At 44.0% G+C, this 24,525-nt stretch overlaps 1 protein-coding gene across 5 annotated transcripts in view; it reads left to right on the top strand.

The window, feature by feature from the left end:
• The window catches only part of LOC106611028 (endothelial PAS domain-containing protein 1), a 95,914-nt gene that overhangs the window by 54,612 nt on the left and 16,777 nt on the right, over positions 1 to 24,525 (top strand). For all 5 annotated transcript variants that reach the window (XM_014210868.3, XM_014210877.3, XM_014210850.3 and 2 more), the window contains 8 exons: positions 6,848 to 6,996; positions 7,454 to 7,538; positions 11,059 to 11,171; positions 11,378 to 11,580; positions 15,550 to 15,656; positions 19,500 to 19,647; positions 20,643 to 20,851; positions 21,545 to 21,759. In XM_014210868.3, coding sequence (XP_014066343.2) covers positions 6,848 to 6,996; positions 7,454 to 7,538; positions 11,059 to 11,171; positions 11,378 to 11,580; positions 15,550 to 15,656; positions 19,500 to 19,647; positions 20,643 to 20,851; positions 21,545 to 21,759 — 1,229 coding nt within the window. The remainder of the gene's footprint in view (positions 1 to 6,847; positions 6,997 to 7,453; positions 7,539 to 11,058; positions 11,172 to 11,377; positions 11,581 to 15,549; positions 15,657 to 19,499; positions 19,648 to 20,642; positions 20,852 to 21,544; positions 21,760 to 24,525) is intronic.

The following is a 24,525-nucleotide window of genomic DNA, read 5'->3' on the forward strand; positions in this document are numbered from 1 at the left end:
ATACCCCTCTACATAAACACACACCCCGAACCACATAAAACAAATACCCCCCTGCCACGTCCTGACCAAACTACAATAACAAATGACCCCTTTACTGGTCAGAATGTGACACCTCATTAGGTAGGCTACAACTGCAATGTTTTTTGGGCAATCCCTGGACTAGTCAAAAATATTTTGAATTACAAGATGATGAAAGAAGATATTTCTTAAATAACATCTATATTACACTTTTTAATAAAGCACTGTGAATGACTTTCTAAGTTGATAGGTCTACTAATTTGTTATATTGCGTGATGCCGCAAAAGAAATGGTGCGACCAAATAATGGGCTGGTGCAACAAACTGAAAAACTTAGTGCCACCAGAGGAAGATGTCCTCCATATGAAGAAGTTGTAATATTGTAGTGGACAAAGGTGAGAATACTGTTGGGGGACAAAGATAAGAATACTGTTGGGGGGGGGGGGGGGGGGGGGGGTGCAAGGCAAGCTATTGTGCAACTTGCTATTCAGGTAAGATACAATCCTTGAACTTTGATATATATATATTTTATCTTATATGTTACAGATGGAAACACAAGGAATAGTGTTTTTGTAATTAGTTATAGGCTTTTTCTGAGGACACATAAATATGGCTCTTCTGAAAAGGTAAGGAACAATCTAGCTGATGGTGCTTATAGAGAGCAGCGGAGATTTCGCGCCAACCTGTCACTTCTTGGTCAAAATAATTTCAACTTTTATGTTTATTGTGGTATAGTGTGATATAAGCAGAATTCAACATCATTGCAGTGCAAGAACTCAAATGCTACCGCTAGGTATAGCTACATATCAGCATGTTTCATCATAGAAATAGATCCATTCTATTATGGTTTTCTTGGTAGCCTATTGGTATTCGTGGTTGTACATGGAACTGTACGTATTGGAAACATGTTCAAATTTGATTCACAGAAGTGTATTGCGGCATATCACAACGTGCTGCTGCCTGAACTCATAAGCGGCATGGTTGTCCATGTTTGAAGCCGGCCTATATGCCTATTTATTTGGCAAGACAGCTGTGAATTGCTGCATCTCACTCACATTAGTAGGCTGTGGGCTATGTTTTGGTTATTCCATTCGTGTTTTGTTTGCTTCGTTTGTTTACTGTTAATGTAACTACATATAGATTGTGTCATGCATTTATCGATCTGATGTTTTGTTTTGTTCTGCTCGCGTTCATGCGTTCGCATTCGCAGTTGTGTCAGTACTCTAAGCCAAACTGCTCTTCTGTATTTTTGGTTTGCATACATGAATAACTAGTCTACTACTTTAAGCATTTAGTTTGCATTATTTTGGTAAGACAGCTGTGTGTATGGCTGCATTCATATAGGCTGTTTGTAATTGGTGAATTACCCTATCTATCTTGAAGCCTATATTCATTACCAAAACAGCGCAGCGGAGATTGGTACGAAATCTGTAGCCTACCTGTTACTTCAAAAACACTCAACGATCTTGGCATTTGAACTTTGTTTATTGTGGTATCGTGTGATTATATAAGCATTCAATATAATTCCAATGCAAGATCTCAAAAAATGGTGCCCTTTATCCTGGCGCCGGGAGCAATCTCCATTCAGATAGACTGGGAAAAGGCGCAGCGGGGTAGGTGAGCTCAATACAGCGCAGATCAACAGGCGCAAACAATGGACGGAGTGGCAAACCTGGCGACGACTTGATGTGGGTCCTGAACAACAATGAACATTTTGGGGGAAATTATACCACCACCCAAAAGGGCACTTTAGAGACTGGAAGGGCAAAGGAGCCTGTGCTCTTTACAGGTAGAGCCCTATCTGTGCACGTGCCTGCCCTAAACCCGCTTGCCCCAGGGATATAATGGGGCGGGTTATGAGTCAATATGTGCATCACTAACACACAAACGCACATCAAAGTGCCTTCACCACCTTTTTCCTCATAAAGCTTATGCTTATCACTACTATCAATGCATACATTTATATTTAATTTTATATATATTTACAGTACCAATCAAAAGTTTGGACACACCTACTCATTAAAGGGTTTTTCTTTATTTTTACTATTTTCTACATTGTAGAATAATAGTGACGACATCAAAACGATGAAATAACACATATGGAATCATGTAGTAACAAAAATGTGTTAAACAAAATCAAAATATATTTTATATTTGAGATTCTTCAAAGTAGCCACCCTTTGCCTTGATGACAGTTTTGCACACTCTTTGCATTTTCTCAACCAGCTTCATGATGTAGTCACCTGGAATGCATTTCAATTAACAGGTGTGCTTCGTTAAAAGTCTGTTTGTCATCTCTTCTGGTCAAACAGTATAACTTCACAGCAAAAAGTGAAATCTAAGCAAGCATAAATATCTTAATAGATTAAGGTAAAAGATTTTGAAATTAGATCAACTACTTGTATTAAGCCTTAGGTTAAAAGAAGCTTGGTACAAAGAAACAAGAAAAAAAAAACATTTTAAGTGAATTATCACTCAATAATATAATTAGGCTTGCTTAGATTTAACTGAATTGCATTGTCCTACCTATAGGTGTTTTAGGGCCAGTTAGAATGTGTTCTACCTATAGGTGGTTTAGAGCCAGTTAGAAGGTGTTCTACCTATAGGTGGTTTAGGGCCAGTTAGAAGTTCTACCTATAGGTGTTTTAAGGCCAGTTAGCTTGTGTTCTACCTATTGGTGTTTTATTGCCAGTTAGCTTGTGTTCTACCTATAGGTGTTTTAGGGCCAGTTAGAAGTTGTTCTACCTTTAGGTGGTTTAGGGCCAGTTAGAAGGTGTTCAAACTATTGGTGGTTTAGGGCCAGTTACAAGGTGTTCTACCTATAGGTGGTTTAGAGCCAGTTAGAAGGTGTAATACCTATAGGTGGTTTATGGCCAGTTAGAAGGCATTTTTCCTATAGGTGTTTTAGGGCCAGTTAGAATGTGTTCTACCTATAGGTGGTTTAGAGCCAGTTAGAAGGTTTTCTACCTATTGCTGGTTTATGGTCAGTTAATAGGGTAGGTGGGACGAAATCGTACCACTTACTCAACAGCCAGTGGAATCCCGTGGCGCGTTATTCAAATACCTTAGAAATGCTATTACTTCAATTTCTCAAACATATGACTATTTTACACCATTTTAAAGACAAGACTCTCGTTAATCTAACCACACTGTCCGATTTCAAAAAGGCTTTACAACGAAAGCAAAACATTAGATTATGTCAGCAGAGTACCCAGCCAGAAATAATCAGACACCCATTTTTCAAGCTAGCATATAATGTCACATAAACCCAAACCACAGCTAAATGCAGCACTAACCTTTGATGATCTTCATCAGATGACAATCCTAGGACATTATGTTATACAATACATGCATATTTTGTTCAATCAAGTTCATATTTATATCAAAAAACAGCTTTTTACATTAGCATGTGACGTTCAGAACTAGCATACCCACCGCAAACTTCCGGTGAATTTACTAAATTACTCACGATAAACGTTCACAAAAAACATAACAATTATTTTAAGAATTATAGATACAGAACTCCTTTATGCAATCGCTATGTCCGATTTTAAAATAGCTTTTCAGTGAAAGCACATTTTGCAATATTCTGAGTAGATAGCCCAGCCATCACGGGCTAGCTATTTAGACACCCACCAAGTTTAGCCCTCACCAAAGTCAGATTTACTATAAGAAAAATTGGATTACCTTTGCTGTTCTTCGTCAGAATGCACTCCCAGGACTTCTACTTCAATAACAAATGTTGGTTTCGTTCAAAATAATCCATAGTTATGTTCAAATATCCTCTGTTTTGTTCGTGCGTTCAAGACACTATCCGAAAGGGTAAAGAAGGGTGACGCGCCCGACGCGTTTCGTGACAAAAAAATTCTAAATATTCCATTACCGTACTTCGAAGCATGTCAACCGCTGTTTAAAAACAATTTTTATGCCATTTTTCTCGTAAAAAAGCGATAATTTTCCAACCGGGAAACCCTGTTTACGTTCAAAGACAGAGAAAATAAAAACATGGTGTCGGCTCGTGCACGCGCCTCAGTCTCATTGTCCTCTGATCGACCATTATCCAAATGCGCTAGTGTTTTTCAGCCAGGGGCTCCAAAGACATCATTCAGCTTTTTGCCGCCTTCTGAGAGCCTATGGGAGCCGTAGGAAGTGTCACGTTACAGCAGAGATCCTCAGTTTTCAATAAAGAGAGTGAAGAAGCCCAAGAAATTGTCAGACAGGCCACTTCCTGTAAGGAATCTTCTCAGGTTTTTGCCTGCCATATGAGTTCTGTTATACTCACAGACACCATTCAAACAGTTTTAGAAACTTTAGGGTGTTTTCTATCTAAAGCCAATAATTATATGCATATTCTAGTTTCTGGGCAGTAGAAATAACCAGATTAAATTGGGTACGTTTTTTATCCGGCCGTGTAAATACTGCCCCCTATCCCTAACAGGTTAAAAGGTGTTCTACCTATAGGTGGTTTAGAGCCAGTTAGAAGGTGTTCTACCTATAGTTGTTTTTGGGCCAGTTAGAAGTTGTTCTACCTAGAGGTGTTTTAGGGCCAGTTAGAAGGTGTTCTACCTAAAGTTGTTTTACGGCCAGTTAGAAGTTGTTCTACCTATAGTTGTTTTAGGGCCAGTTAGAAGGTTGTCTACCTATAGGTGGTTTAGGGCCAGTTGGACGGTGTTCTACCTATAGGTGGTTTAGAGCCAGTTAGATCTTGTTCCTAAAGGAAGTTTAGGGCCAGTTAGAAGGTGTTCTACCTATAGGTGGATTAGAGCCAGTTAGGTGTTCTACCTATAGGTGTGTAATGGCCAGTTAGAAGGTGTTCTACCTATAGGTGGATTAGAGCCCATTAGAAGTTGTTCTACCTATAGGTGGTTTAGGGCTAGTTAGAAGGTGTTCTACCTATAGGTGTTTTAGGGACAGCTAGAAGGTGTTTTAGGGCCAGTTAGAAGGTGCTCTACCTATAGGTGGTTTAGGGCCAGTAAGAAGGTTTTCTACCTATTGCTGGTTTATGGTCAGTTAAAAGGTGTTCTACCTAAAGGTGGTTTAGAGCCAGTTAGAAGGTGTTCTACCTATAGGTGTTTTAGGGCCAGTTAGAAGGTGAGCGATATAGAAAATTAGATGGAATGTATGGATTCAAAATAGGCTGGAGTGAGGGACAGTAGTGGAAGGGGAGTGAGAGAGGGATAGAATAGCTCTGTAGAGGGGAGATGGTACAGACGATTATCTTATCTGCATGGCTGTTGCTTCTGATTGGAGTTGGAGGGAGATCGAGATATTAAGGCGCTCAGTGGAAAGCCCGGCTGCTGCCACTAAGGCTGACGCTCCTTCTCTCAACTCAGCCATAACACAGACCTGCCCTGGCGCCATGCAACTCCCCCTCCCCCTCCCCCTCGCCCACACACACACACACACACACACACACACACACACACACACACACACACACACACACACACACACACACACACACACACACACACACACACACTGCTTCAGCAGTAGGGGAAACACTTCTGTTATATATGTGATTCTGGAACACTGACACACTGGCCCCTCAGATAGCCACTATGACACTGAATGAATGATTGACTGATTGAGTCAATTTCAGATATTCCCAGGGATAAAGATTAAATTAAGCTTCATTTAGAATTCTCAGTTTTAATGAAAACCACCAGCCTTTTTTGACAACAGAAGCAGGCTGCCTGTTAAAGTATGTAGCTGCCATGACATTGTCTCACCAACACCCCTACAACGGTTCAATGTGTTGCATGGGGTGAAATGTAACATTCAAGAGGAAAGTCCTCCGAGCTCAGATCCGTAGGTGGATACAGTACACACTACATTGAATGATGCAAGATATGGCATCATGTGACTTACAATTTGTGCTTTTGTTGAAGCTATTAGTCCTGCATTGTGATGTTGAGCATACTGTACCTATTAACGTACATTTAACCATGTTGTGTCTCTGTACAGCTGAGAAAAAAGAAAACCGCACACTGCTCTTGATAGTATTACTGCTCTTTATTAATCTTTACATATCGGCCTTAAGGCCTTCGTCAGAGCTTTTTCTCTGTCTCTGTGCAGCTCAAATGGGAGTTATTAGAATCCCAAACTACTGACGCAAAATTCACTGGTAAGTGTTCAGGCCAAAGGTGGTCCTGTGGAGTGGAATCTCCCATCAGCCAAGGACCCATGAGAAAGTCGCTGCTCCCCTGGGGCCTCATTCTCATGCTGGGCCAAACTCCAAAATCCAGGCCCAGGCCTCCTCAAACCCCCCCCCCCCCCCCCCCCCCCCCCCCCGTAGGCCTTGAGAACAGCTCTTATCTAAGGGAAGCACACTGGAGGAATCACAGGCTTCCGACCCCCCTAGCATGGAGTCACATTTTGTTCACTGGGACTCTGTAATTGTTCTGCTACCTCCCTTTTCAGCCCATGCCAAATTAACATTATCTCTATTTTCTCACTTGGCTTCAAGAAACGTGGTGCTGACTGCAGAATATTGTTGGGGTTGTGTTGCTTCATTTGATTTAGCTACTGGCTAGTATATCATGTACTTTCAGTGTACTGGGAATGTTTGTCTCAAGGTTTAGGCTAACTCATTAGTGTGTGCCTTAAGACAGACGCCGTTAAAGCAACAGCCTTTCTCAAGTTTGTTTGTGTGTGTGTGTGTGTGGGGGGGGGGGAAGCAACCAAGGGAAGGTCAGGGGATTTGGGAGTGTTTAGAGATGCAGTATGAAGTTTGTTTTGGACCTTGGCCAGGGCTTCAAGAAGGAAAACAAGCTCGACACACACACAGTTATATAATGTTGCACATCTGACGTGTGTGTTTTCCACAGGCTGCCCCAACAGTGTAGAGGCAGAGGAGGACAGACAGATGGACTGTATGTATTTGAAGTCACTGGAGGGGTTCGTCACTGTGGTTACATCGGATGGTGACATGATCTTCCTCTCAGAAAACGTCAACAAGTTAATGGGCTTAACACAGGTGAGCAGAAGCATTACATGATTGAAACATTATGTTTCAACCCCTACATAATGGGGTTGTTTCTTATGTACAATACATCCAGTACTCTTTCCCTGGAGACAGACAGGCGGACAGGCGGACAGGCAGGCAGACAGGCAGAGACTGGCAGCCCGATGTCAGCCCTTTAAGAGGCTTGTTTGGCACAAACACACTATCTACTGTAGCTACGTTGACCAGAAGGCCTCCACCCCTCCCTCACTTCTCACACCGTCAGCTTTGTCTACTATATTTCTCACTGCTGGTCTCTCTGATAACCAAGGCTCTCAGAGAGCAACAGTCTTCATAACCTCTTTACTGTGACTGAATGCAGGTGTTACTTGTCTCTTTGGTTTGGCTGAAGTGGTGTTACCACAATGTAACAAAGGGTTGGCCCTGTCTGTGTTCTTGCTGACGTGACACCATATGTGTGTCTCTACAGGTGGAGTTGACCGGACAAAGCATCTTTGACTTCACCCACCCCTGCGACCATGACGAGATTCGCGAGAACCTCAGTCTGAAAACCGGTAATTATTCTCTCTGTTCCTGTGAAAGAGTTAGGGTTAAGGTTAGGATTAGTGTTAGATACTAATAATAAGAGAGAGGAGCACAGCACAGTGTCTCTCTGTGTTAGAGTTAGGGTCGGGGTTCGATAATATTAAGAGAGAAGAGAGGAGCACAGCAGTGTGTGTCTCTGAGATAGGCAGGAAGGTCATACTGTCTTTGGGTGGACACACTGAATTAGATACACACACGCTCTGCACATGGAGTTTTCTATAGTATAATATATACAGTGCCTTTGGAAAATATTCAGACCCCTTGACTTTTTCCGCATTTTGTAAGGTTACATTCTTATTCTAAAATGTATCAAATAGTTTTTTTTACTCATCAATATACACACAATGCCCTATAATGACAAAGCAAAAACGGTTTTATTTTATTTTATTCTATTTATAAAAACCTACACTGTAATATCACATTTACATAGTAAGTATTCAGACCCTTTACTCAGTACTTTGTTGAAGAACCTTTGGCAGCGATTACAGCCTCGAGTCTTCTTGGGTATGACGCTACAAGCTTGACACTCCTGTATTTGGGGAGTTTCTCCCATTCTTCTCTGCAGATCCTCTCAAGCTTTGTCAGGTTGGATGGCGAGAATTGCTGCACAGTTATTTTCAGGTCTCTCCAGAGATATTAGATTGGGTTCAAGTCTGGGCTCAAGGACATTCAGAGACTTGTCCTGAAGCCACTCCTGCATTGTCATGGCTGTGTACTTAGGGTCATTGTCCTGTTGGAAGAGGAACCATCGCCCCAGTCTGAGGATCTGAGCGCTCTGGAGCAGGTTTCAATCAAGGATCTCGCTGTACTTTGCTCCGTTCTTCTTTGCCTCGATCCTGACTAGTCTCCCAGTCCCTGCCGCTGAAAAACATCCCCACAGCATGATGCTGCCACGTGACGTTTGGCATTCAGGCTAACAAGTTCAATCTTGGTTTCGTCAGATCAGAGAATCTTGTTTCTCATGGTCTGAGAGTGTTTAGTTGCCTTTTGGCAAACTCCAAGCGGGCTGTCATGTCCCTTTTACTGAGGAGTCGCTTCCGTCTGGCCACTCTGCCATAAAGGCCTGATTGGTGGAGTGCTACAGAGACGGTTGTCCTTCTGGAAGGTTCTCCCATCTCCACAGAGGAAGTCTAGAGTTCTGTCAGAGTGACCATCGGGTTCTTGGTCACCCCCTTGACTAAGGCCCTTCTCCTCCGATTGCTCAGTTTGGTCGGGCGGCCAGCTCTAGGAAGAGTCTTGGTGGTTCCAAACTTCTTCCATTTAAGAATGATTGAGCCCATTGTGTTCTTAGGGACCTTCAACGCTGCATAATATTTTTGGTACCCTTCCCAGATCTGTACCTCGACACAATCCTGTCTCCGAGCTCTACGGACAATTCCTTCGACCTCATGGCTTGGTTTTTGCTCTGACATGCACTGTCAACAGTGGGACCTTATTTAGATAGGTGTGTGCCTTTCCAAATCATGTCCAATCAATTTCATTTACCACAGGTGGATTCCAATCATCTCAAGGATGATCAATGGAAACATGTTACACTTGAGCTCAATTTCGAGTGTCATAGCAAAGGGTCTGAATACTTATGTAAATAAGGTTAGGGCTGTCTTCAAGGCAAAGGGTGACTACTTTGAAGAATCTCAAGTATAAAAGATATTTTGATTTGTTTAACAGTTTTTTGGTTACTACATGATCCCATGTGTATTTCATAGTTTTGATGTCTTCACTATTATTCTACAATGTAGAAAATAGTAAAATAAAGAAAACCCTTGAATGAGTAGGTGTGTCCAAACTTTTGACTGGTACTTTATATATATATTGTGTATATTGATGTGTATATATATATATATATGTGAGAGAGAGAGAGAGAGAGAGAGAGAGAGAGAGAGAGAGAGAGAGAGAGAGAGAGAGAGAGAGAGAGAGAGAGAGAGAGAGAGAGACTCCCTGTCGAAAAATAGATAAGTATCTGAAAGTCCTAATGCGTTAAGTAGAAGTTGTAAAATTGCACACACAACGAATAATTAACATAACTTCAAGTTCCAGGCTCTAAACACTTCTCCACTACCCGCTGAACACTTGTCATTGGACAATAAACAGTTATAAAATGACGTAAGGCCGTAATAACACTAAATGAACAGCTATATAATGACGTAATTACACTAAATGAACAGCTATATAATGACGTAATAACACTAAATGAACAGCTATATAATGATGTAATAACACTAAATGAACAGCTATATAATGAGATAATAACACTACATGAACAGCTATATAATGAGATAATAACACTACATGAACAGCTATGACATAATGACACTAAGATAACAGCTATATAATGATGTAATAACACTAAATGAACAGCTTCCACGGCCATGGCTTCTGTGCTATGCTATGAGAAGATAATGATGGTAAAAATAACATTCTAGACACACTGACTCTTTCCATGCTTCTCTCTACCCAGTTGTCCTCTAATTTCCCCAGTTGTCCTCTAATCTCCCCAGTTGTCCTCTAATCTCCCCAGTTGTCCTCTAATCTCCCCAGTTGTCCTCTAATCTCCCCAGTTGTCCTCTAATCTCCCCAGTTGTCCTCTAATCTCCCCAGTGTTCTGTTTTTGTTGCAATTTGAATCCATTTCTCTCGTTCCAGGGCGGGCCACACCAAAGTGGTCAGACCAGGAGCCTAGTAGCCCTACTCCTCAGGCCCCTTCCTGGGACTGTTGATAAAGGGGTGGGCGGCATGGGGGACCAAAGGAGGATGGTAAGGTTGGTGGAAGTGCGGGCGCTGCTGTTGTGTCCACACGTACTGCCAGCCATGCCAGACCTTTCCCTGGCGCCACCCCCGTCATGGGGCCCCCCTTTAACACTCCTTATCAGCTGGACCCATAATGCTCTGTCTTGCTCCACGGCTAGCGGCCAATGTCTGAGGGCTGAACTCTCACCTTGTGATGTAATGGCTTAGCTGCAGACTGTGGTGAATTTAGTATTTACGCGTTTATTAGGATCCCCATTAGTTAGTGCTGAAGCAGCAGCTGCTCTTCCTGGGGTCCACACAACCTAAAACATGACATAATACAGAACATTAACAGACAAGAACATCAGGACAGAACTATATACATTTTAAATAAGTATACAAACTTTCATACATGTATGCCTTCATAATCATGTTATTCAGACGCTACTGAATGTAAGTGCAACACACAAAAACAAAAATGCAAATGCAATATCAAGGAGTGTTAAAAAAGGAGTCGGAATGTGTAGTGATGATGTCACCACTGACAGCTTTAAAATCAGCCCTTTTGGACTGAGTTGCTGCTCCAGATATGTCAGAAACATGGGGCAGAGTCCTTTATGTGTGCTTGCATGCTTGCATGCACGTTCGTGGGACAGAGAGGAGTGTTTGAAACTGAAACCTTGACCTCACACAAAAACTGTGATATCGCAAGCATGTGATTGGAAAATGAAGGTGAAAAATATCTGTGTATGTTTGTTCACAGGCACTGGGACAAAGGGGAAAGCATTCAGCACTGAGAGAGACTTCTTCATGAGGATGAAGTGCACAGTGACAAACCGTGGACGCACTGTCAACCTGAAATCAGCCAGCTGGAAGGTGAGTCCATGGAACTAACAGAAGATGCCAAGATCACTGCCATCACTACTCATGAATAATCCACTTTTGGCTTGTTTACTATTGATTGTAAATTCTGTTTTGCATTGTTTATTCAGAATAGGACTGTACTGCATCATTGAGATGATATCAGATGTTACAGTTCTTATATCAAATATTGTTCATATAAGTGTCTCCTGCTTTCTTAGGTTCTGCACTGCACGGGCCACCTCAAGGTGTACAACAGCTGCGCCCCTCGTGGGCTGTGTGGGTTCAAGGAGCCTCCTCTCACCTGCCTGCTGATGATGTGTGAGCCCATCCCCCACCCCTCCAACATCGACACGCCCCTGGACAGCAAGACCTTCCTGAGCCGTCACAGCATGGACATGAAGTTCACCTACTGCGACGACAGGTAACACACGCTGTCAGATAAATACACACACACTAACACACACTCACAGCAGGGACACACAGCTCACCTACAGGACTGTAACGACACGTAACACACACAAACAGTCTCGCATACTCACACACACACATGCACACTCGCAGACACACACACACACACACACACACTGGCAGAAGGGACGGGAAGTTAGCTTACAGTACAGTAACAGCAGGGAACACACACACAGAAACCATCTCACATACTCACACATAGGCATACAATCCCTCTCTATACTGTATATGCATAGTAACATCCTCATATACAGTTGAAATCGGAAGTGTACATAAACCTTAGCCAAATACATTTAAACTCAGTTTTTCACAATTCCTGACATTTAATCAGAGGAGAAATTCCCTGTCTTAGGTCAGTTAGGATCACCACTTTATTTTAAGAATGTGAAATGTCAGAATAATAGTAGAGAGAATTATTTATTTCAGCTTTTATTTCTACACTTGGGGTCATTGTCCATTTGGAAGACCCATTTGCGACCAAGCTTTAACTTCCTGACTGATGTCTTGAGATGTTGCTTTAAATATCCACATATTTTTCCTGCCTCATGATGCCATCTATTTTGTGAAGTGCACCAGTCCCTCCTGCAGCAAAGCACCCCCACAACATGATGGTGCCAGCCCCGTGCTTCACAGTTGGGATGGTATTCTTAGGCTTGCAAGCCTCCCCCTTTTTCCTCCAAATTTAACGATGGTCATTATGGCCAAGCAGTTTTATTTTTGTTTCATCAGACCAGAGGACATTTCTCCAAAAAGTACGATCTTTGTCCCCATGTCCAGTTACACACCATAGTCTGGCTTTTTTATGGCGGTTTTGGAGCAGTGGCTTCTTCCTTGCTGAGTGGCCTTTCAGGTTATGTCGATATAGGACTCATTTTACTGTGGATATAGATACTTTTGTACCTGTTTCCTTCAGCATCTTCACAAGGTCCTTTGCTGTTGTTCTGGGATTGATTTGCACTTTTCGCACTAATGTACGTTCATCTCTAGGAGACAGAATGCGTCTCCTTCCTGAGCGGTATGACGGCTGCGTGGTCCCCTGGTGTTTATACTTGCGTACTGTTGTTTGTATAGATGAACATGGTACCTTCAGGCATTTGGAAATTGATCCCAAGGATGAACCAGACTTGTGGAGGTCTACAATTTTTTTTCTGAGGCGTTGGCTGATTTATTTTCATTTTCCCATAATGTCAAGCAAAGAGGCACTGAGTTTGAAGGTAGCTCTTAAAATACATCCACAGGTACACCTCCAATTGACTCAAATGATGTCAATTAGCCTATCAGAAGCTTCTAAAGCCATGACATAATTTTCTGGAATTTTCCAAGCTGTTTAAAGGCACAGTCAACTAAGTGTATGTTAAACTTCTGACCCACTGGAATTGTGATACGTTGGGTTATAAGTGAAATAATGTGTCTGTAAACAATTTTTGGAAATATTACTTGTGTCATGCACAAAGTAGATGTTCTAACTGACTTGCTAAAACTATAGTTCGTTTTAACAAGAAATGTGTGGAGTGGTTGAAAAATGAGTTTTCATGACTCCAACCTAAGTGTATGTAGACTTCTGACTTCAACTGTACATATTCATTCATAAAGTACCTTCTCATACAGACATATATGATCAGACTCAGACACACATTTATATTGTAAATCGTAAGCAGCAGCAGGCTGGTAAAACCCCAAATCAAGTGCTGTCACTGAACGACAAATTACACAAACATACACACACAAGCATGCAAACAAGCCGGGATAATGATCTGCTGACTGAACCAGTTTGGTTTGGCAGGACCAGAGAGAAAAAAATATCAAGAATGACTTGCATCGCACGACATCATCAAAGAGCACCAGAGGTTACCCAAAACATGTTCTCTGGGCACTTCACACAAAGAGAGCGTTATGCACCCATCACCACTGCAACCAAAGCAGCATGTCACCATGACAACTGTGACAATAGTGACAAGTCCAAGTCCTACCATCATGTCCCTGTGATGATCGATGTCCCCGTTAGGTGTGTCTGCTGTCCCCTCTGGGCCAACTGCGTCACAAACACGGCAGCCATCTTAGAGCCAATGTCTCACCGGTAGAGAAAAACATTCCATCCTCCTAGCTGCTAGTGCTAAAAACCACACCGGTCGGGTTCGGCTGTAATCTGATCAAGCGCTCATGCAAAGACAAAAGATTCCTTCTGAGAACAGCGTGTACCTTCCTGTGAAACAGAGGCCCCTTTTTACTTTTCTCAAATGTTGTATTTATTTAATCCTTGCGCAAATCAACTCCAATTACGCAAATGAGGCGACAGCCCATGATGCCTTGCGTACGTCATTATGCTCATTAGTGGTCATGGTTGATGTTCCCAACTGGCACAGCACAGGTTGCTCTTGGACCGCCCGTGAGGAGAGGAGAAATGCTGGAAAGAAGAGAAGGAACTCAGAAATGTTTATGTAATGTTGGTTTAAACTTCAATTTAACTTTCCGTCTTGCTCGGGTCTCAACAGATTTTGAACCGTTGCACCTGCAAGGATAAGAAAAAAGTTTAATGATTGAAGCTACTTTGATTGAGGCTACTTGGCCCATAAGCTTGCAATTATCATTATTACTGCTTTTTCAATATGGAAACTATGTGTTAATCTAGGGTCTACATCGTTGTTTTAACTTTTTAAGAAATGTCTATGATTTTATATTAAGTACCTATGATTGAGGTCCACCAGCTGTTTTTCTTACTCAAGGTTGAGTTACCTAACTATATTTCAGCAGTGGTGCTTTAGTTGGGATTAACTAACAGCCCAGGTTTGCAGAGCCTTGACTTGTAAAAACAAAAAAAATCCCTATTCATCTGTTTGAAGATTATGCAGGCACCATTGGGAGAGTTTAGAGCTCTCTACTGTACTTAACACCCAAATCCACATCACTCAGAGGTAAAAATACATTGAAACCCACATCACTCAGATGTAAAAACACATCACTCAGAGATAAAAACACATTGAAACCCAAATCACTCAATCACATAAACAACACAACCGTTGTGTGGGTGTAAAGCAGTGAGAAAGAACTTATTTGTGCTCCAGTCTGTCTGGCTGCAGGTTGACTGGCTGGCTGGCAGGTTTGCTGGCTGGCAGGTTTGCTGGCTGGCAGGTTTGCTGGCTGGCAGGTTTGCTGGCAGGCAGGTTTGCTGGCAGGCAGGTTTTCTGACTGGCTGGCAGGCAGGATGGCTGGCTGGCTGGCTGGCTGGTACGTTGGCTGGCTGGCTGGCTGGCTGGCTGGTTGGCTGGCTAGACGGTTGGCTGGCTGGCTGGCTGGCTGGCAGATTGGCTGGCTGGCAGGTAGACATCAATTCAACATTTATTACACGTTGGTTCAATGGAATTCCATTGAAAAGACGTGGAAGCAACTTTGATGCAATCAGTGTGTGCCCAGTGGGTTTTGCTCTAGGAGTCCCATGCCTGTTGACTATTACCTACCTATCTGATCCTTACTATTGTTGTGGTAGAGAGACTGTGGTAGAGGGAGAGGAGAGACTGGTAGAGGAGAGAGGGAGAGGAAAGACTGTTGTAGAGGAGAGACTGTGGTATAGGAGAGACTGGGGTAGAGGAGAGAGGGAGAGGAGAGGCTGTGGTAGAGGAGAGACTGTGGCAGAAGAGAGAGAGGAGAGACTGTGGTAGAGGAGAGAGGAGAGGCTGTGGTAGAGGAGAGGCTGTGGTAGAGGAGAGAGACTGGTAGAGGAGAGAGGCTGTGGTAGAGGAGAGAGGCTGTGGTAGAGGAGAGAGGCTGTGGTAGAGGAGAGAGGCTGTGGTAGAGGTGTGTGTGTGTGTGTGTGTGTGTGTGTGTGTGTGTGTGTGTGTGTGTGTGTGTGTGTGTGTGTGTGTGTGTGTCATAGAAAAGTGGTGTTGGCTGAGTTAACGGTTGGCTGTATTTCTGTGTATTGCAGAGTCACTGAGCTGATGGGCTACAGTCCTGAAGACCTGCTGGGCTGCTCTGTCTATGAGTTGTACCACGCCCTCGATTCTGACAGTGTCACCAAGAGCCACCAGAACCGTGAGTGTCTACACTAAGACTGACTACACTGCAACCCCGGTGCTGACAAAGGGACTTCTTCCTCTTGCCTTAAGGCCTATCAACAGATAGAATGATTGTGAAGTGTTTGGGAATGTCTTAACCATCTGATGAGGAACTTATATCTCATCTTCTGCTTTACAGTAACCATGCTGGTGTGTGAGAGAACAAGACAATGCTTTACAGTAACCGTGCTGGTGTGTGAGAGAACAAGACAATGCTTTACAGTAACCGTGCTGGTGTGTGAAAGAACAAGACAATGCTTTACAGTAACCGTGCGGGTGTGTGAAAGAACAAGACAATGCTTTACAGTAACCGTGCTGGTGTGTGAGAGAACAAGACAATGCTTTACAGTAACCGTGCTGGTGTGTGAAAGAACAAGACAATGCTTTACAGTAACCATGCTGGTGTGTGAAAGAACAAGACAATGCTTTACAGTAACCGTGCTGGTGTGTGAAAGAACAAGACAATGCTTTACAGTAACCGTGCTGGTGTGTGAAAGAACAAGACAATGCTTTACAGTAACCGTGCTGGTGTGTGAGAGAACAAGACAATGCTTTACAGTAACCGTGCTGGTGTGTGAAAGAACAAGACAATGCTTTACAGTAACCGTGCGGGTGTGTGAAAGAACAAGACAATGCTTTACAGTAACCGTGCTGGTGTGTGAGAGAACAAGACAATGCTTTACAGTAACCATGCTGGTGTGTGAAAGAACAAGACAATGCTTTACAGTAACCGTGCAGGTGTGTGAGAGAACAAGACAATGCTTTACAGTAACCATGCTGGTTTGTGAGAGAACAAGACAATGCTTTACAGTAACCGTGCTGGTGTGAGAGAACAAGACAATGCTTTACAGTAACCATGCTGGTGTGTGAGAGAACAAGACAATGCTTTACAGTAACCGTGCTGGTGTGTGAGAGAACAAGACAATGCTTTACAGTAACTGTGCTGGTGTGTGAGAGAACAGGACAATGCTTTACAGTAACCATGCTGGTGTGTGAAAGAACAAGACAATGCTTTACAGTAACCATGCTGGTGTGTGAGAGTACAAGACAATGCAGTCTGTACACCAGTACTTCCCTTTCTCTGCAAACTATTAAAACTGTGAACCCACTTCCTAGTAGATTGTTTGGTTAAATGAAACACAGAAGAAGCAGACTGAAAATGTAGATGGGTTTTTATGTTTGTGTTACTGTAGCAGGCCCTAGTCAAACACCTGTAGTTTATGTTTGTGTTACCGTAGCAGGCCCTAGTCAAACACCTGTAGTTTATGTTTGTGCTACTGTAGCAGGCCCTAGTCAAACACCTGTAGTTTATGTTTGTGCTACTGTAGCAGGCCCTAGTCGAACACCTGTAGTTTATGTTTGTGTTACTGTAGCAGGCCCTAGTCAAACACCTGTAGTTTATGTTTGTGCTACTGTAGCAGGCCCTATTCAAACACCTGTAGTTTATGTTTGTGCTACTGTAGCAGGCCCTATTCAAACACCTGTAGTTTATGTTTGTGCTACTGTAGCAGGCCCTATTCAAACACCTGTAGTTTATGTTTGTGCTACTGTAGCAGGCCCTAGTCAAACACCTGTAGTTTCCATCCTGTTACCTTGATTTCCTTTCTGTCCACCTCTCCCTCCCTCTGTCCCTGTTCTCCTTCTCTGTTTTGTGTATGGTTATTGCTTTTACCAGCCCAGAGATGAAACAATCCATGCTGACGTCCACCAGCTTCTGTAACACAAAGAACACCACAGGCAATGTTCAGCTCCCAGCTCCGCTCACACACCATACCCTCACATTGAATCAGCCCCCAGATCCCCTCACACACACAAAACCCTCACGTCACATCAGCCCCTAACTCCCCTCACACACAATACCCTCACATCACATCAGTCCCCAGCCCACCTCACACACAATAACTTCACATCACATCAGCCCCCAGACCCCCCTCAGACACCATACCCTAACATCACATCAGCCCCTAGTCCCCCTCACACACAATACCTTCACACCATCCCCCAGACCCCCTCACACACAATACCCTCACATCACATCACGTCAGCCCCCAGCTCCCCCTCACACACAATACCCACACATCAGCCCCCAGACCCCCTCACACACAATACCCTCACATCACATTACGTCAGCCCCCAGCTCCCCCCAGACACAATACCCACACATCAGCCCCCAGACCCCCTCACACACAATACCCTCACATCACATCACGTCAGCCCCCAGCTCCCCCTCACACACAATACCCACACATCAGCCCCCAGACCCCCTCACACACAATACCCTCATATCACATCAGCCCCCATCCCCCCTCACACACAGTACCCTCACATCAGCCCCCATCCCCCCTCACACACAGTACCCTCACATCAGCCCCCAACCCCCCTCACACACAACACCCTCACATCACATCTAAACCCCACCAGGCCACTCTGTCAGCAAAATTACATTTCAGATGTGAGTTCTGAATATAATTCAAAACAGGCCTTATTTCATTATCATGGCTCTGTGGACCTGGGCCTGTATTAAGATGTCTTCAATCCCATTAAGGCTGACCTGTGACTGGGGAGATAAGAGGAACGCAGGGCGTCTGTAGTGACTGGGGAGATAAGAGGAACGCAGGGCGTCTGTAGTGACAGGGGACCAGGTGTCCCACATTGCCCCTGTAATGAGGCCCTCCGGTGAGATGGCTTCTGTCCCCCAGTGACATTTACACATCATTAAAGCCTCTCTCTGTAGTAGCAGAAGTGTGGGTCTGGATTGTGTTGCACTGTGGGCTTCTGTGGTGGTGGTGGGAGTGGTGTGTGTGTCTGTGTCTGTGTGTGCGTGTGACTGTGCATGTAAATGCTAGTACTAGCAGCTCGACTCCTTTATGAGTCTAGTTCTCCTTTCCTCTCAATCCATCAACTGAGCTCCAGGCTCCTTGTCGCAGTCTGTGAAAATGGCATCAATCAATCAGTGGTGTGGTTAGCCCAGGCAGACTGAATACACTGGGCAGGTGGGATCTCTAAGTGGCCAGCTGGGGTCTCTACGGCAACGAGACTGGCCTGGAGCAGCCCTGGTCTGTGTTTACTCACTCTTATCCAGCCTTACGACCCAGGCCTGCTCCTTTCACAAGCCAGCCCTGGGATGAACCTACTACCCCAGGCCTGCTCCTTTCACAAGCAAGCTCTGGGATGAACCCTACGACCCCGGGCCTGCTCCTCTCACAAACCAGCCCTGGGATGACCCCTATGACCTTGGGCCTGCTCCTTTTACAAGCCAGCCATGGACTTGAGCCAACTCCTCTTCTTCTCTACCCTGATACAGTACTTCTCTATCTCTCATTCTCTCCTCACCCCTAAAACTTTCTCCTCTTCACCCTCTATCTTAGTCTTACCCTGACCTGAACTTCTCTCCTCTTCACCCTCTATCTTAGTCTTACCCTGACCTGAACTTCTCTTCACCCTCTATCTTAGTCTTACCCTGACCTGAACCTCTCTCCTCTTCACCCTCTATCTTAGTCTTACCCTGACCTGAACCTCTCTCCTCTTCACCCTCTATCTTAGTCTTACCCTGACCTGAACCTCTCTCCTCTTCACTCTGCTGCTTGCTCTCTGAGTTCCTCTTCTGTTCACCTCCATCCAGCTTGAATTATACTTTCTATCCATCTATCCATCTCTAGGTTCAATCGGTTGTTTTTCCCCTGAACAAGGCAGTTAATAACCCACTGTTCCCCGGTAGGCCGTCATTGTAAATAAGAATTTGTTCTTAACTGACTTGCCTAGTTAAATAAAGTTTAAATAAAAAACGTATTTAAAAAAATCTCTCTACATCTTTGTACAGTGTGCAGTAAAGGCCAGGCAGTGAGTGGACAGTATCGTATGCTGGCCAAACATGGAGGCTACGTGTGGGTGAAGACCCAGGGCACAGTCATCTACAACAGCCGGAATTCCCAGCCGCAGTCCATTGTCTGTGTCAACTATGTCCTCAGGTAGGGTCACCGGTCTCAGGTCAGGGGTCAAGGGTTGGGGGTCAGAGGTTTGGGTGGGGAGGCAGAGGGGGACATACCCCGATTAACCCTACTCCAGGATGTCCAGGACAAGGTTTAACCTGTGTCCAGGAAACTGGCCCATATTGTCCAACATTGGGGGGAGGAAGTGATTGTGGAAGGCTGCTGTTTCAAATGTATTGCAGTAGAACAGTAGCTTAATCTGTTAGTAAATCAAATCAAATGTATTTATAAAGCCCTTCTTACATAAGCTGATATCTCAAAGTGCTGTACAGAAACCCAGCCTAAAACCCCAAACAGCAAGCAATGCAGGTGTAGAAGCACGGTGGTTAGGAAAAACTCCCTAGAAAGGCCAAAACCTAAGAAGAAACCTAGAGAGAAAGCAGGCTATGAGGGGTGGCCAGTCCTCTTCTGGCTGTGCTGGGTGGAGATTATAACAGAACATGGCCAAGATTTTCAAATGTTCATAGATAACCAGCATGGTCAAATAATAATAATCACAGTGGTTGTCGAGGGTGCAACAGGTCAGCACCTCAGGAGTAAATGTCAGTTGGCTTTTCATAGCCGATCATTCAGAGTATCTCTACTGCTCCTGCTGTCTCTAGAGAGTTGAAAACAGCAGGTCTGGGACAGGTAGCACGTCCGGTGAACAGGTCAGGGTTCCATAGCCGCAGCACAGCCAGGTGGACTGGGGACAGCAAGGAGTCATCAGGCCAGGTAGTCCTGAGGCGTGGTCCTAGGGCTCAGGTCCTCCGAGAGGGAGAAATAAAGAATTAGAGAGAGCATACTTAAATTCACACAAGACACCGTATAAGTCATGACAAATACTCCAGATATAACAGACTGACCCTAGCCCCCCGACACATAAACTACTGCAGCATAAATACTGGAGGCTGAGACAGAAGGGGTCGTAGGGATCGTAGTAGGTAACATAACACATCCCTGAGGTATCCCTCTGTCTCTCTGTGGGTTTTCAGTGACGTGGAGAACAAGTCCATGATCTTCTCCATGGACCAGACTGAGTCCCTGTTTAAGCCACACCACATGAACAGCTTCTTCAGCCAGAGTGGTGCTACGGTGGCCGTAGAGCCCATGGAGATCCTGTTCACCAAACTGAAAGAGGAGCCAGAGGACCTTGCTCAACTGGCCCCCACACCTGGAGATGCCATCATCACCCTCGACTTTGGTCAGAATCCCCCCCAATATCTCCCATTCTACTTTAGATCTCTCCTTAACCATACCCCGTATCATCCCATTACTGTCCATCTCCCCAAAGCCATGCACTTATACCTGCATCATCTCTAATGTCATCCCAAGGCTCCAATTGATGGTGCATAGAGCCTGATAACTGTGCAACAAACTTGGACTTGATGTGGTTGAAATCGAGGTGGGAGAGGGAGCAAGCCTACTACAGCTGTATTAGATGGGACTTAGAAAAATGGCGACAATTGGCAACAAAAAAAAAAATCTAGGACATTGACCATATTGGTTTTGGGAAGCCCAATTGAATCTGAGTTTGGGCATATAAAGTTTATATGTGAAAACTATTTCTAAGATGCGTACTTTTAGATTTTCTGAACTCACTTCCTTGTTTAAATCACTTGGGATTTGAAGTCCACAATGTTGGGGGAGGTTTTAAGGGTTATGCTAGATGGTGATGGACTGAGAGATTAGCCAATTAAAACCAACAGGTTTCGTCATCTCCTGCCATAGACTTCCAGTCAAGTCCCATTCTGAGGTGCTGTGAAACCAGACAGTTTGACAGAAAGAGAGCTGGCTTGTGGACGAGATTACACCATCTGTAGTCTAAGATAATACTATAACTTCTTTGAAAACAGGAATGCTAACCATTTACTGTTTATATGGTTGTGTCCTACAGGAAGGCCACCATTTGAGGAGCCTCATCCTCCTGGAAAATCCAAGATATCTCCCATGCCACCCCCGGCCCCTCAGGGCTGGGATAGTGATCCCCACTCCTGCCCAGCAGGAGACATGTCCAAACAAATGGCTGCCACTTTCTCGGTACCCCAGAACCCCACACCGGGCAGCGCCACCCCCAGCACTGCCCCCCCTAGCCTGAGCAGTTATTCCACGGTATGTAGCTACTACTGCCCCTGGTGTCCTTCTAGAACTCTCATAGAACTCTTCAAGAACTCTTCAAGAACTCTTCTAGAACTCTTCTAGAACTCTTCTAGAACTCTCCTTGAACTCTCCTTGAACTCTCCTTGAACTCTCCTAGAACTCTCCTAGAACTCTTCCAGAATTCTCCTATCATCTATTGTCTTGTTCACCACGTCTTCTACCACAAGCCTGTTTTACTAGCTTTTCTTCCACTTGCATGTGTGTGTGTGTGTATGTGTTTGTGTGTGTGTTCGTGCCTGCGTAGCCTACGTGTGTGTGATCCTGCATGTGTGTCACGATGTGTGCATTTGTTTGTGCGTGTGTGCATGTGTCACGATGTGTATACTTGTTTGTGTGGGCACATGTGTTTGTGTTTTTATTTTTTATTTCACCTTTATTTAACCAGGTAAGCTAGTTGGGAACAAGTTCTCATTTACAACTGTGACCGGGCCAAGATAAAGCAAAGCAGTGTGACAAAAACAACAACACAGAGTTACACATGGAATAAACAAGCGTACAGTCAATAACACAATACAATGTGTGCAAATGGCATGAGGAGGTAAGGCAATAAAAAGGCCATAGTAGCAAAGTAATTACAATTTAGCAGATTAACACTGGAGTGATAGATGAGCAGATGATGGTGTGTAAGTAGTGATCCTGGTGTGCAAAAGAGCAGCAAAGTAAATAAAAACAATATGGGGATGAGGTAGGTAGATTGGATGGGCTATTTACAGATGGACTATGTACAGCTGCAGCGATCGGTTAGCTGCTCAGATAGCTGATGTTTAAAGTTAGTGAGGGAAATGTAAGTCTCGAGCTTCAGTGATTTTTGCAATTCGTTCCAGTCACTGGCAGCAGAGAACTGGAAGGAAAGGCGACCAAAGCATGTGTTGGCTTTGGGGATGACCAGTGAGATATACCTGCTGGAGCGCGTGCTACGGGTGGGTGTTGTTATCATGAGCAGTGAGCTGAGATAAGGCGGAGCTTTACCTAGCATAGACTTATAGATGACCTGGAGCCAGTGGGTCTGGCGACGAATATATAGAGAGGGCCAGCTGACTAGAGCATACAGGTCGCATAAGGCGCTTTGGTAACAAAACGGATGGTACTGTAATAGACTACATCCAATTTGCTGAGTAGAGTATTGGAAGCTATTTTGTTGATGACATCGCCGAAGTCAAGGATCGGTAGGATAGTCAGTTTTAATAGGGTAAGTTTGGCGACGTGAGTGAAGGAGGCTTTGTTGCGAAATAGAAAGCCGATTCTAGATTTGATTTTGGATTGGAGATGTTTGATATGAGTCTGGAAGGAGAGTTTACAGTCTAGCCAGACACCTAGGCATTTGAAGTTGTCCACGTATTCTAGGTCAGAACCGTCCAGAGTAGTGATGCTAGTCAGGCGGGCGGCTGCGGGCAGCGAACGGTTGAAAAGCATGCATTTGGTTTTGCTAGCGTTTAAGAGCAGTTGGAGGCCACGGAAGGAGTGTTGTATGGCATTGAAGCTCGGTTGGAGGTTAGTTAACACAGTGTTCAAAGAAGGGCCAGATTTATACAGAATGGTGTCGTCTGTGTAGAGGTGGATCAGGGAATCACCCGCAGCAAGAGCGACATCATTGATATATACAGAGAAAAGAGTCGGCCCGAGAATTGAACCCTGTGGTACCCCCATAGACTGCCAGAGGTCCGGACAACAGGCCCTCCGATTTGACACACTGAACTCTGTCTGCGAAGTAGTTGGTGAACCAGGTGAGGCAGTCATTTGAGAAACCAAGGCTATTGAGTCTGCCGATAAGAATACGGTGATTGACAGAGTTGAAAGCCTTGGCCAGGTCGATGAAGACGACTGCACAGTACTGTCTTTTATTGATGGCAGTTATGATATCGTTTAGTACCTTGAGCGTGGCTGAGGTGCACCCATGACCAGCTTGGAAACAAGATTGCACAGCGGAGAAGGTATGGTGGGATTCGAAATGGTCAGTGATCTGTTTATTAACCTCTTGGGGCTAGGTGGGACGCTAGCGTGCCACCCGTGGTGCACTCCATCAACAGCAGGTGCATTTCAAGAGCGGCAAATTTGAATCCAAATAAATGTCAAAATTCAAATTTTTCAAATATACAACTATTTTACACCATTTGAAAGATAAACATCTCCTTAATCTAACCACGTTTTACGATTTCAAAAAGGTTTTACGGCGAAAGCATAAATTTAGAGTATGTTAGGACAGTACATTTACAAGAGTTGTGTGTAATGTTTTGTCAAGTCAAAGACAGGGTCACCAAAACCATAAAACCAGCTAAAATGATGCACTAACCTTTTACAATCTCCATCAGATGACACTCCTAGGACATTATGTTAGACAATGCATGCATTTTTAGTTCTATCAAGTTCATATTTATATCCAAAAACAGCGTTTTACTATGGCATTGATGTTGAGGAAATCGTTTCCCTCCAATAACCGGCAGTCAAGTCAGCGTAACAAATTAAATAATTAAAATTAGAAAACATTGGTAAAATATTATATTGTCATTTAAAGAATTATAGATTTACATCTCTTGAACGCAATCAACTTGCCAGATTTAAAAATAACCTTACTGGGAAATCACACTTTGCAATAATCTGAGCACTGCGCCCAGAAAAATACGCGTTGCGATACAGACTAGACGTCATGTTGGGGAGATCTAAAATCGAAAATACTATGTAAATAATCCATTACCTTTGATTCTCTTCATCAGATGTCAC

The sequence above is a fragment of the Salmo salar genome, chromosome 01 (assembly GCF_965601325.2).
Source record: "Salmo salar chromosome 01, fSalSal1, whole genome shotgun sequence".
Classification (NCBI taxonomy): Eukaryota; Metazoa; Chordata; class Actinopteri; order Salmoniformes; family Salmonidae; genus Salmo; species Salmo salar.